The following is a 13,744-nucleotide window of genomic DNA, read 5'->3' on the forward strand; positions in this document are numbered from 1 at the left end:
CCACAGACGTGGAAGGAGAGAAAGAAGAAAGACGCCACAGGGTTGCTATGGCTGGCACTGCAGCCCTGTGAAAATAATTCCAGAGTGATTACACAAAAATAAATATATGGTCTGGACCTCCTTAAGGACTTTAAAAGATTATGTTGCTCATTAACAGAAGATGCGTTTTTTAAAATTTGTAATTTCTATCCTAGGGGCACTCCTGAGGCTAAGTAGCACCACGCTCTGGATGATGCATGTTCAAGCGTCTCTTTAACTAGACCATAGGAGAAGAGTCAATGAAAATGAGTGATTGGCACCAACATATTGTACAGTACATCTGGCCTGTCTTGAACTGGACTGCCAGTGGTGAGTTTCTCCATCGTCCTTTGTTGGTAGTTTGTATCAGCACTAATCACCTGCTACAATGCAGCTTGTAATGATTAGACAGTAAGAGAGTTTTAAAAAAAATATTTTGGCTCTGTTCTCCAACACACTGGATTCACCATCTAACACTGACAATGAGGTTAAAATGTATTTACATCTAATCACTCCAGAATCACAGAGATGTTTATATATAGTTTCCTTATTTCAAGAAATTGGTCAGTTGACTGCGTAGTTGTTGTTGTTTTATTTATTTTTTTGACAGCTGTGAGTCATTGCTTCACTAATTCCTGCTTGAGAGGGCTAATAGAAGATCTGAAGCAGATTCTAGATTTGACATTGGTGTCCAGGGGCTACAGAGCTCGTCTGTCTACAGGAGGCCCCAAGGAGGGTCATTGGCAGTAATTCAGACCATCACTGCATATCGTTAAATTCAATATTCCTCCCAACTGGTGGGACCAGAGTGCTCTGAGGCCTTAGGCCTGCTTTTGGAAGGTTCCGGCATTGCTCGTCCTAGTAAATTGCTACAGGCTGGGGAGACTTGCCTCATACTAGCCATTGAACTGAAATGAATAATCCCAAATGAAAAAGAGTGAAAGAGAGTGGGAAAGGGTGGGGTGGGGGGGGTGGGGTTATGCTAATGACTTTTTAATTTACTGGTGTACATGGATTTCATTAGCTGCCCCAGGGTACCTCACTGTGAGAGGTTCTGAGATGATTGCTAACACATGCTGGGGTCCAGGCCTAAAGGCCTGAGCACAGGCTGCTCACACAGAGGAGAGCCAAATACACACCCACCATCACCAGCAGAGTCCGGGTACAGTTCCAAGACTGGCTCCAGCACAGTGGAGTGTCCCGGCCAGCACACAGGCCCACACTTTCAACTGCCACACGCTGTTTTCAATGACAGTTCTGAGTAGAGCAAATATAATCACACATGTAATCACACAAGAGTTTTGAATGGCAAGGAATGACAGGTTCTGTCAACAGCTAAATCTTGAACAACATAGTTCAAAACCAAATGACTCAACCCACCAAAATCTTCATACTGCCAAATCACACATAACTCCAAAGTGGTCTAAGGCACCTCAAATCTGCCACACAAATCCAAATAGAAGGTAATCTACTCTATCAGTCCCAGGCTGCTATGCAATGCTGACACACATTTATAACGCAATTATTAAGGCACTACTGAAGTGCTAAATTATTGTATTAACGGCAAAAACAGTTGAATTAATCTCCAAAGTGATTTATCATCCATCAGTACAATTGTGCCTCCAAAAGGTCATAAAACACCCCCAGGCAGTAAGCAAATATTAAACAATAACACACTAAAACTGCAAACAAGTAAACTTTCATTTCAAGTAACTTCAAAACTCACAAAAAACACTCATGAACCTTGTTATTGTATAGACAAATACATAGTAATTCAATATATAAACACACCAAGATACCACAGAGCATGACATTAAGTATGGTATAAAGTGACAGCTGTGTGTTTGATCTTTGTTTTAAAAGAAAGCTTTCAATGTCTTCTGCAACAAAACACAGATTCTGTATATACACATTGTCTTTTCCCTTGATATTGCATTTTTAGTGAAAAACAGCTCTGAATTGCATTTGGTGAAGTGGAAAGTGTCGCACATACCTCTTTCAGTTTTAAACCTGAAGGGTTATTTAGGTGACTGCTCATTAAAGATATTTTCTGGATTTTCTTGCCAAAGCATTTTTGCATTTAAGCACAGAAATGAAGAGAAAGGCTTCTGACTGCGCTTCTGTCATAGAAACTGCATGGAAATCTAGATTTCAAATACTGTGATTTAGCAGTCTACACTACTATTTCCTATGATTAACATTTTACTTGATAGTTACACTTCCAAATAACATCAAACAATATTGCAATGTGTATTCTGAAGTCAGCTCACTATTATCAGAACCTGGTTTTCACTAAGACACAAATGTTAGCTGTCACGATACACCCCCCCCATGTATATATTTGTGTGTGTGTGTTTGTGTGTGTATATATTGCCACGCCCTCTCGTGCTGTTCACCTGATCCTTGTTGTGTGTAATTGTCATGCGTTTATATAAGTCTCGTGCCTTATCGTTGAGGTTGTCGGTGTTTGAAACTATAGCCTGCGTGCTATGTGTTGTTACTGGGAACGGCCTCAGACTGGACATGTCACACAGAGAGTGCCATAACAAACTCCCAGCATGCTCCTGACAGCTTGTCCATTTACAGGACACTCTGGAACACTTATGGCTGAGCAAAACTGTAGCAACTACACTGTCTCTTACAATGTGACACAATGAACGGCTGAAAGTGTGTCAATAAATGTGAAAATTATTTCACATTATTTCACGTGCCTCGTCCCTGCATCCTGCTTAAGCCTCTGAATGTCACATTAGCTTGATGCTTCTAAACATTCATTTACATTGTAAACACATCTATCAATACAGCATAAACTGATATATATCCATATTCATATACAGACACAAATCATCCAGACATTGTCGACACTATTTTTTTAAACAGAGGCACAGATGAGACCAGTGAAAATAAGTCAGTTCCCAGTAAACCTGTTCCACGATGAGCTTCAAAATGGCAGCAGCTCCGAGCTGTGGTTCTTATTTCAGACTATGGTACAGCATTTTTCCACCAGTGTTGCCTGAACTGAGTTGATCAAAAGTGTGATTTAGGGTATTACAGAGCCCATGCATGTGCTGTGTACCTTGGAATTTTGAATTTATTGCTTAAAATATGTGAATTCTGTTTCAGGGGTTGTGGTTAAGCATCTGAGGGGAAAAAACGATTGCATGTTAGCAAATTAATCAAAATGAACAAAAGTAAAATAAAATGGAAATATATATACAAAAATCAGCTATCAGCTCATAGAGAGAAAGAGAGAGCACTTAAAGTAATAGAAGTTCAGTATCACTGCTCCCTGTGGGGAAATCAACCACTCAGTCATTAGATGAGAGTGGTATTTATGTCCTCACCTTTATTAAATGCCCTACACCACAAGAGGTCTTAACCACTCTGTAAAATAAGTGTTGGCTAGTGTGTTTGGGAGTTTATTAAGAGATTAGCATGCCCTCATCACACACCAATACAGACTTCATAAATCGCTGGTACTGTATGTGTAAATGTTACTGAACTAAGTGCTACACATTGAGGGGAAATGAAAAATGTAGATGCACACATATGATGACACCCTACGTGGTCTTTGAGTGTAATTCTCAGTTGAATAAATACTTCCTGTCTTGCTTTTTCAGCCCGTATTAAATTAGTCCCTCAGTGGGATCATGGGGTTGGTGGCTCCAGTCCAGTAAGAGTTGGACATGAGTGTTTTCCTTACCTCCAGCAAAAGATCTAAACAAAGTGTCAATGCCATAAGGAAGACAATTAGTTTCTGATCTCTCTTATCAGTGCTCTCTGATTCAACTTCAAGAGTAAGTCAGCCGGCGTGTCACACAGAGTGGGAACAGTTATGAATCAATGACAATACGGAAGGTCAGAGACGAGACAGTGAGAGTTCCTCACAAGTGAAACAGTTAAAGTATGAAGAGAAGAAAGCAGAGGAGGAAAAACAGGAGGGTGAAGGAAGAGAGAGAAAAAAGAGAAAAACATGAATGAGTTACACAGCTCTGACGCTCCAAGAGTGAGTTAAAGGAGAGAGGAAATAGACAGGAAAGGACATCAGGGGGGAACTGAGTTCAGTCTCAGAAAGAGAGGAGGGCCAAGGACAGGCTTAGAGAGAAAGACACACACACACACACCTACACACACACAAACACACACACACACACACACACACACACACACACACACACACACACACACACACACACACACACACAAACATGCGCATTACAGCTGAAAGATGGAGATGAGGAAGGAGGCGGAGCAGGATGAACAGAACAAAAAGCACAAACTGAAGAGGGACGCACAAGAGACGTGACAGACAGACTGATCAGAGTGAGAGAGAGCAACACAGAGAGAGAGAGAGAGAGAGACTGACTGGGGGAGGTGAGCTGTATCTATCTGACCCAGTCCACCTCATTAGGGCTCGAAGCAGAGCTTAACTTCACAACCAGCCATGGCAATTAAAACCAGCTTCCTGAAAAGATTCCATTTGCAGCTCAGTCCCAAATGCTGCAGTCTCTTCAACTCTGTGATCAGGCTTTTGCCAAGTACTTTGGCAAGATTCTTGCCTTTCCTCTGCCGAGTTCCACAGCAGCTTGAGCACGTGAAGAACTCTTCTGTAAAATTCTTTCAAAATGTTCTTGTCACACTTCTTGAGTCTGAATGATGACATCCACGCACTTAACTTACAAAGATCACAACACACTTGTTTTCCTTTACATGTATTGATATTAACAAAAAGTAACCAACACGCTTGGCGAATGTGTCTCTCTGCCTTAATCCTTCTGTTTCTCCCCGACTTTCTCTTTTCTGTATCTCACTCTTTCTGTCTTGCTCTCACACTCTTTACCTCTGATGCATATGAATTCCACAGTTAGATTTTTCTCTTTGGGCTTTATTCTGGGACACATGTCTATGATCGGACAACAGCCTGTTATGCACTTCTTAAACAGCCCCAGGGCTACTGCACGCTGATTGTTTTCGCCCGGTGGGTTATTACTGGGCACTCTGTGTGGTCTGTGTTTGGCCTGGGTCCAGGTGTGGCTCTGTGGAACAGGAGTGAGACAGAGGTCAGTGTATGATTGGATTTGAGCAGGTGGAGCAAAGAAGATCAGGAAGTGAACAGAGGGCAGAGTGGAAAGATGAGGAGAAAGGGCCATAGCACACGCAAAGGGGAGGGGGAGGGGCTTGGGTAACGGGAGGAACCTAGAGCAGTTGGGCAGTAAACCTGGGGCAGCCTGAGTGTAAACATCATGACTTCAGAGTGCAGTCAGCATACAAACTATACCCCCAATCTTAGTAAGGATTTAAAAAAAAGCTGATTCAATAAATAATTCCACAAAGGTTAGGCTTCAAAACAAGCCAACGAACCAAGCCAACCAAGCTAATCTAACCAACCAAGCCAACCAAGCTAATCAAACCAACCAAGCCAACCAAGCTAATCAAACCAACCAAGTTAATCAAGCTAATCAAACCAACCAAGCCAACCAAGCTAATCAAACCAACCAAGTTAATCAAGCTAATCAAACCAACCAAGCCAACCAAGCTAATCAAGCTAATCTAACCAACCAAGCCAACCAAGCTAATCAAACCAACCAAGCCAACCAAGCTAATCAAACCAACCAAGTTAATCAAGCTAATCAAACCAACCAAGTTAATCAAGCTAATCAAACCAACCAAGTTAATCAAGCTAATCAAACCAACCAAGTTAATCAAGCCAGTCCCACCTTATGCTGTTCTCTATCTTGGTGCCTATCTGAGGCACCACTAAGTAACAGAGGAATACCATTTGAGTAATTTTATGTAATCATACATGCGCAATGTGCAATGACCCGCTGAAAAGAACTCACGTGAATGTGATTTGCATGTTTAAATGGTGATGTGATCAGTAAGATGGAATGAGTGAGCAGCTGTGCTGAAGATGCATGAGAATTTGGAGAGGAGGGAGGATTTATTCATACTGTCGCGGCACGCACACGTAAGCACGCACACGCAAGCACGCACACGCAAGCACGCACGCATGCACGCTCACACGCAAGCACGCACACGCAAGCACGCACGCATGCACGCTTACACGCATGCACGCACACAAACAGCTATGGCAACCAGGACCTCCTACTGCCCATTGCTGGTAAAAGGAGACGTCAGGGACTGCTGGGATTGCCAGTAAGTGGCTTTCTCCTGCAGGCAGTGATAGGAGGCGTAGCTAAAGGCCGAGAAAGAACAAAGTCAGTACACCTCCTCCTGCAGAGAGTCAGGCTCGAAAGGAAAACGACAAAGGCGAGCCAGACGTCCCATTACTTTCTATTGGCTCCGGGATGAAAAGATCCCATTTTGGTTGTGCGGGTAGCATTGCACAGTTATTTCTAGAAGGACATCTGCAGAACAGCATCCGTCTAAGTCGCCTCGCACAGTCAATTAGATCCAACAGCAAGACCTGCAAGGAGATCACTGGGAGCGGCCTCAGATTGGACGTGTTACACAGAAAGCACCATAACAAACTCCCAGCATGCTCCTGGCAGCTTGTCCATTTACAGGACACTCTGGAACACTTTACAGGACACTCTGGAACACTTATGGCTGAGTAAAACTAGCAACTACACTGTCTCTTACAATGTGGATGCTATCCTGAAAGCAAGACTTGTTTTTGACTTGTCAGGATTGCACATTATAGTCTTAATATTTTAATACCAACAAGCAGACAGCTGATTAGCCATGCTATGAATTATTCATGAATTAGAACTCCAATACAGTTTCTACTTAATACACTTAATACTTTATATACACTGCTTCCTTAAAACATTTTATGGCACTTAGTTTCATTACTAGATTCACTTTAACCTGAAGCTGTTAGTCAAATTTAACTGTGAGGGAAAAACACACCACAAACCACAAAACACACCACACCACAAAACACACCACACCAAAATACACACCACAAAAAATACCAGACCAAAATACACACCAGAAAACACACCACACACCACAAAACACACCACACCAAAATACACACCACAAAACACACCACACCAAAATACACACCACACACCACAAAACACACCACACCAAAATACACACCACACACCACAAAACACACCACACCAAAATACACAACACATACCAAAATACACACCACACACCACAAAACACACCACACCAAAATACACATCACACACCAAAATACAAATCACACACCACAAAACACACCACACCAAAATACACAACACATACCAAAATACACACCACACACCACAAAACACACCACACCAAAATACACATCACACACCAAAATACAAATCACACACCACAAAACACACCACACCAAAATACACAACACATACCAAAATACACACCACACACCACAAAACACACCACACCAAAATACACATCACACACCAAAATACAAATCACACACCACAAAACACACCACAAAAGGTAAAGAACTGCACAACTTCTACACTCATCTTCTGGTTCTCACAACAAACCAACATACTCTCTAGATGTAAGTACTGTTAGTTTATTTTTAGGTAGGAGTAAAACTCATCATCATCAGCAACAACAACAACAACAACAACCACCACCACCCCTCCTTAATAACTTGGGGTCAGAGAGTGTGCTCTGGGGGGCTGATTTATGCCCCTCTGTTTTTGATGATATGTTGCTCTTAACAGCCAAGGCTGGCACACACGTGGTGTGTGGTGTGTCAGTGTGTGGTGTGTCGGCATGTGGTGTGTGGTCTGCTTCACGGACCGCTCTCATCGGTGGGGTATGGGACTGACCGTGGAAGGTGCGGTTCCACATTCTCTTAGTGACGGCATGACCGGGTGGCTGCAGACCGGACTGGTTCATGGTTTCATTCAGGGCGTGAGAATACAACAGCATGCCATCATGGAACCCTCCAGAAATCAAGTTCATCTAGAGAGAGAGAGAGAGAGAAAATGTACATTATCACTGAGCTGGAAGAGATCTCACTTTGCCTTTTTACAAAAGCGCTTTGTCAGTTACTCATAGAACACATACTAGCCAGTAGAGTAGGTTAGAGTTCAATATACCAATGAACTAGAATACTGTAGAAATACAGGGATCGATGCTGATGCCTAGAAGTACAAAACACGTATAAGCTGTGTATCAGACAACCATAAGTGTAGTTACAAACAATATCAAACTATACGTGCTATACAATTATATGAGTTTCAGCCACCCAGCGGGTGCAGGGTCAGTGGTCATTTAAATATTCCACAGATAGATACGTCTTCAGTCTGCGTTTGAAGACTACAAGGGACTCTGCTACCTGGACTACCACTGGAAGTTTGTTTCACCATCTGGAACTAGCAGTGGCTCATGGGACATTAAAAGTTTAAATAGGTTCTGGGCTAATTGTCCTCTGGTGGTCCAGTAAGCTGTGGTGATTTGGAGCTTTTTTTTTCTTCCCTCATCTCTGTTGTTTTTCATCTTCTCTTCTTACTCCTCCTTCCTCCTGTCGACACGTTCACTTTCATCAGCTTCCACAACCCACTGCTCTCGGCTTCGTTCTAATGTAAACGCTAGTGGTGGATGAGTAGGGAAAAAAAAAGAAAACACAAAATACTGAACCTTTTCTGAATTTGAAATGGCTGGGGAAACACAAATTATGTATCGATCTGATGAATGCGGACATGTATGATTTGCAAATAATGATTTTCTTCATTTCTTCTTCAGTGTTTACCAGAGGAGCATAAGGCGAGCATGAACACGACTTGAAACACTTATCTGAAAGGCTTGTAAGAAGTGGAGTAAAACCGCACAAGACAGTGCCAGGAGAATGCTGACAGTCTCACTGTGTGGCTAACCTTGAAGCCCTGAAGCTAACCCGAGTTAAACCTTCTGCACTCAGGCTTTTGTTGACTGCACCAAGCAAATGCTGCCATGATCTGCACTTCACCTGGAGGCCTGTGCACAGCTCAGAGAGGCACATCTCTCCTAACGGCTCCTCGCTCCAAACAAACACACAGCCCAGCACCCATGTGAGGCCCTAAAGCAGAGGAGGAACTATTCACGCTGTGCCTGACAGTGAACTCTGGGATCCAGTTACCATCGAGTAACAGAGATAATCGGTTTCTGTCTGAGGCCAGCTGTTTATGGTGACTTAATTTTGGTTAGGTTTGATTGCTGAGAGGCTCAGCTGGAGACAGCCACCTGGCAACAGGTTCTGATCCTTTCCATCCTACCCACCGTACATCTCAGGCTGGACATGCGACAGCAGTAATGCACACAGACAGATCTTGATAGAATCAGCATGGGGATGTCGAGGAAAGGAAAGATCTCTTCAAAAAGCAGGGAGATTGGGCTGTGGGGGGGGGGGGGGTTAGGTTGCCATAGCAACTGTAGACAGGGTTCTGACAGCTGCTGTGTGGACTCATCCACGCTGAACATGTGTATGTGACAGAAAGATGGAGAGAGAGAGAGAGAGAGAGAGAGAGAGTGAAAAGAAAAAGAGGGGGATTGAGAAAAAGGAGTGAGAGTGAGAGAGAGAAAAGCGAAAGAGAAAAATACAAAGTGTGAGAGAGACATGTGGGTTAAAAGTCATTAGAGACAGCAGTGTAAACATACAAGAAAGAAAAAAGAAACCTAAAAACCTAAACCCTCAAAACTAGCAGAAACGGCGAAAATCTGGGGCACAGGATGACGCAGGGAGGAGTGCAAGCGTGGACTCTGACAGGCACACATGACCGATGTGCAACTTGACTGTGTGAATGAGACCGATGTGAATCTCCAGGCAGCCCTCTGTGCCACCCACCCCCCAACCAACCCCCACAGGCCCCTGCCCCTACCCCATCACTGTCTCTGTCACTGCAGCTGCCCCTGCCCCTGATGCCCTTCTTCTTCTCCATTTACATGTCAAACTTCTGTAGTTTTTCATAGCTGGTGTGCTGCTGGCTGAATCCCAACACGTCTTGACACTTGATTACCCATATGTTCTATTCTCAGCTACCTCTCTCTCTCTCTCCCTCTCTCTCTCTCTCTCCCTCTCTCCCTCTCTCTCTCTCTCTCTCTCCCTTTCTCTCTCTCTCTCTCTCTCTCTCTCTCTCTCCCTCTCTCTCTCCCTCTCTCTCTCTCTCTCTCTCTCTCTCTCTCTCTCTCTCTCTCTCTCTCTCCCTCTCTCTTTCCTCTTACTCCCTATTTCATTGCTAATGGCTGTGAGTAGCAGACGCCCACGGCATGGGCTGTAGCGAAGTGCTCTTCACAGGCGTGACCCGCGGCTGCTGCCTGCTCCGTGCTCGCCCAGAGTGTGTGGTGGGGTTGTTGTGGGGGTAGAGGTGGTGGTGGTGGTGTTGGGGGTGGTTGGTAGACACCTGCCTCCAGGTGAACATGCCTCATTAATACCAATCCCCAGTAGCCTGCCTCTGTGTAATGGCATCATAAAAATGCCTGTTTAGCAGCGCAGCCAATAGAAATACTCATTCAACAGGTGCTGTAGATTAAAAGCTAATTGCGTGTAATAAAACAAGCCTATATTAATGGAAATTGGAGTAAAATGGTGTGTGTGCATGTGTGTGTGTGTGTGTGCGTTTGTGTGTGCGCGCGTGACATTTCCAATTAACAGCTCTCCACAGGGAGTATGGACAGACACCCAAGACTAACAGGCTACTGTGGTAACCTCTCCATTGTCCACAGCCAAAGTAGATTCCTCATTTGCTATCTAAAATATATATTCATAATGGAGTTCAAATATACTTAACTGCAGGGGATGAATATGTACAGCAACTCCCCCCTTACTCCTGTGTCGTCTGTAAAGCCCTGTGTGGCTAACCGATACACCACCCAGGTAGCTACCGCGTGCTGGTCAGGAAAATCCTCCATCTTTTTGAGTTGTTCCATGGAGTGATGCCCACTCAGCCGGCTGATATGCCTGGTAGGCTGAGGAAAGCAAGCATGCTGTCATCATGCAGCCTCCCCAGACGACGTAGCTTAGAAAGCAAAGGCGCACGTGTTCGCTGCACGTGTTCGCCGCTCGTGCTCCCCGTGTGTGAGGTTCCGGAGGACCAATACCCTGACATCTCCACTGATGCATAATGCTGCCAATTTGTCTATGAACACATGGTGGAAAAGTCGGGAGGCAAAATGCAGCGAAAACGTGAGAACGTGGGGCTACAATCTCTCAAAGCAAAGGCAAAAACGTGAGAAATCTTTTAAAAGGCCAAACTACCAAACATTTGTAATCCTTATAATGAAATGAGGATGAGTTTGATGTTTTGGAACAGGTAAGACACACATAGATTGCTAGGATGACAGGAATACTTTAACATTTACATTAAATGATCCACATTAAGCAATTCATAAGCTCCTACTCCCACCAAAAACTCACCGTCCCTCCAACTAATAGAAGGTGCCTCTGAAGGACTTTAATATGGACCATTTTCTGGTTCATTAGCTTTAACTTTTCACTTCCAAACCATACAGTGACTGATAATAACGCTTGATAGCAGCTCTTTTACCACCCACAGGGGACTTGGGACATGTTGTCTTAACTTCTGCCAAACCTTCAGTGTGGTGGGTTTAATGATGTGATATTTTGCATTTTTGAGCAGGCTAGTGCTTTCACATGATAGATGACTCCACTAGTACACAAAAATATCTTAATGTTATAAATATGTAATTCTAGGACCATTCCTGGCAGAATACTAATGCACATAAGACGCTTTATCTCATACAAACATAGCTCCCACTGTAACTGGCTGCATAATCACACAAACTGTTCCAAGGAACCCTAAATGCCACAAAGCTTCAGAGCAGACTCAATGTTGTCCATCATTATGAGATCAGCAGACACAAATAAACACACACACACACACACACACACACACACACACACACACACACACACACACACACACACACAGGCTTTTCCCAGCATGAATATTGATCAGTCAGATGTACAGAATACATGAACAGAGGCCTAAATTTCACCTTTCTGCCTCGATGGTCATGACGTGCAAATCCCTCTCTCCATCGACTTTTCTGTCTAAGTAAGTTTCCTTTAAATAGTTTCCTATAAGGAATATCATCACCAAAACCTACTAATCACTTAAACTCGAAATGAGTTGTTTTTAAAGCTGACTAATAGCACTTGCGAACTCTCACACCAAACGACATCTTAGCTTGGCCTCAGAAATGGTTCTCACTATAGAAAAGCAGCACAAACATACAGCAGCTGTTGGCTATCAACACAAGGTCAAAGAGTCTACAAGGAGAGAAGTCGGGTTATAGCTTTAAGTTGCCTTGCTTACCAGAGAGTCTTCAACAGTGAAGTTGAACATTTTCTTGGCATCGGTCTTCAGTTTGGACACAAACTCTTTGTATTCGGGATTCTGAGGCTCTCTGTAGGTCAATATCTTCACACTCTGCGTGGAAGAACACAATGAGAAAGGTCCCATAAGCAATGGGGTTAGAAGAGAGGTACTTAATAACTACAATGAAATATTCGGTAACCACATATAAGATAATCTGAAATGTCTTTGGATCGTCATCAATGGTATATCATTTAGGATCATAGTTTACATCAAAGCATCAGTTAGGATCATCTTTATTGATCCCCCTCAAGCTTATCTTTGTCACGCCGCCCGACACCCAAGCAAACTACAATACCTAACTTGCTGTTCATCGCCCAGAGAACAACTTATCCAATCACCACCAGTTCATCAGAGCCTCATCACCAGATTATTGACTTCACCTGTTTCCCCTAGTATTCAATGTACATAAGCCAGCCTAGTCCTGTACCGTGTTTTGAAGCATTGCCTCCAGTTTTGTCTGTGCATACTGAGAGTTCTTCTCCTGTTTGATCTTCTGTGTTTCTGACCTGTTTTTTTCCGTATCACCCTCTTCCAATTTTTTTGCCTACCCCTCGAGTGGATTTGTCTACCTGTTTTTGATTGAGCTCTGGTTTTTGACTCGGACTGTTTTTTCTTCATGATTGTGATTACACCTGGCTTCGTTTTCTGGTTCTGACCCTTGCTTGTTTCACCACTACGGATTTGGATTGTAATAAAAGCTCTACCTCTTATCCGCTAGCGTCTGACTTGGCTTGCCCCATCACAATCTTTCATTGAGCAGCATCCAGTAAATCAAAGGTTGTGGTTGAGCTCCCAAACTACACAGACAGGTATCACTATGAACACACAGCATCCCAGCACTTTGGGAAAACTTGACAGACAGGTATCACTATGGACACACAGCATCCCAGCACTTTGGGAAAACTTGACAGACAGGTATCACTATGGACACACAGCATCCCAGCACTTTGGGAAAACTTGACAGACAGGTATCACTATCGACACACAGCATCCCAGCAATTTGGGAAAACTTGACAGACAGGTATCACTATCGACACACAGCATCCCAGCACTTTGGGAAAACTTGACAGACAGGTATCACTATGGACATACAGCATCCCAGCACCTTGGGAAAACTTGACAGACAGGTATCACTATGGACATACAGCATCCCAGCACCTTGGGAAAACTTGACAGACAGGTATCACTATGGACATACAGCATCCCAGCACCTTGGGAAAAGGTTTATGAAAACAACCGGCCCCTCACTAATTCACTGATGACAGGCAGTGAAGATGGAAACAAATGTCGTCTTACAGCTTGGCACTTAGGTATAGAGTGGAGCATCAACACAGTATAAGACTGTGCAATCTCAAATTTAAATTTTGTGTTTAAATGACCCAATAGTAGTTTTGTGCTTAGTGGTC

The 13,744-nt window shown here is 43.5% G+C and overlaps 1 protein-coding gene across 2 annotated transcripts in view; it reads right to left on the reverse strand.

Annotated features, from left to right (window-relative positions):
- Window positions 1-13,744, reverse strand: part of npr1a (natriuretic peptide receptor 1a) — a 55,763-nt gene that overhangs the window by 23,309 nt on the left and 18,710 nt on the right. For both annotated transcript variants that reach the window (XM_027019747.2, XM_027019746.2), the window contains exons 4-5: window positions 12,276-12,389; window positions 7,788-7,923 (exon numbers count right to left, since the gene is read on the reverse strand). In XM_027019747.2, coding sequence (XP_026875548.1) covers window positions 7,788-7,923; window positions 12,276-12,389 — 250 coding nt within the window. The remainder of the gene's footprint in view (window positions 1-7,787; window positions 7,924-12,275; window positions 12,390-13,744) is intronic.

This window comes from Electrophorus electricus, chromosome 8, assembly GCF_013358815.1.
Source record: "Electrophorus electricus isolate fEleEle1 chromosome 8, fEleEle1.pri, whole genome shotgun sequence".
NCBI lineage: Eukaryota > Metazoa > Chordata > Actinopteri > Gymnotiformes > Gymnotidae > Electrophorus > Electrophorus electricus.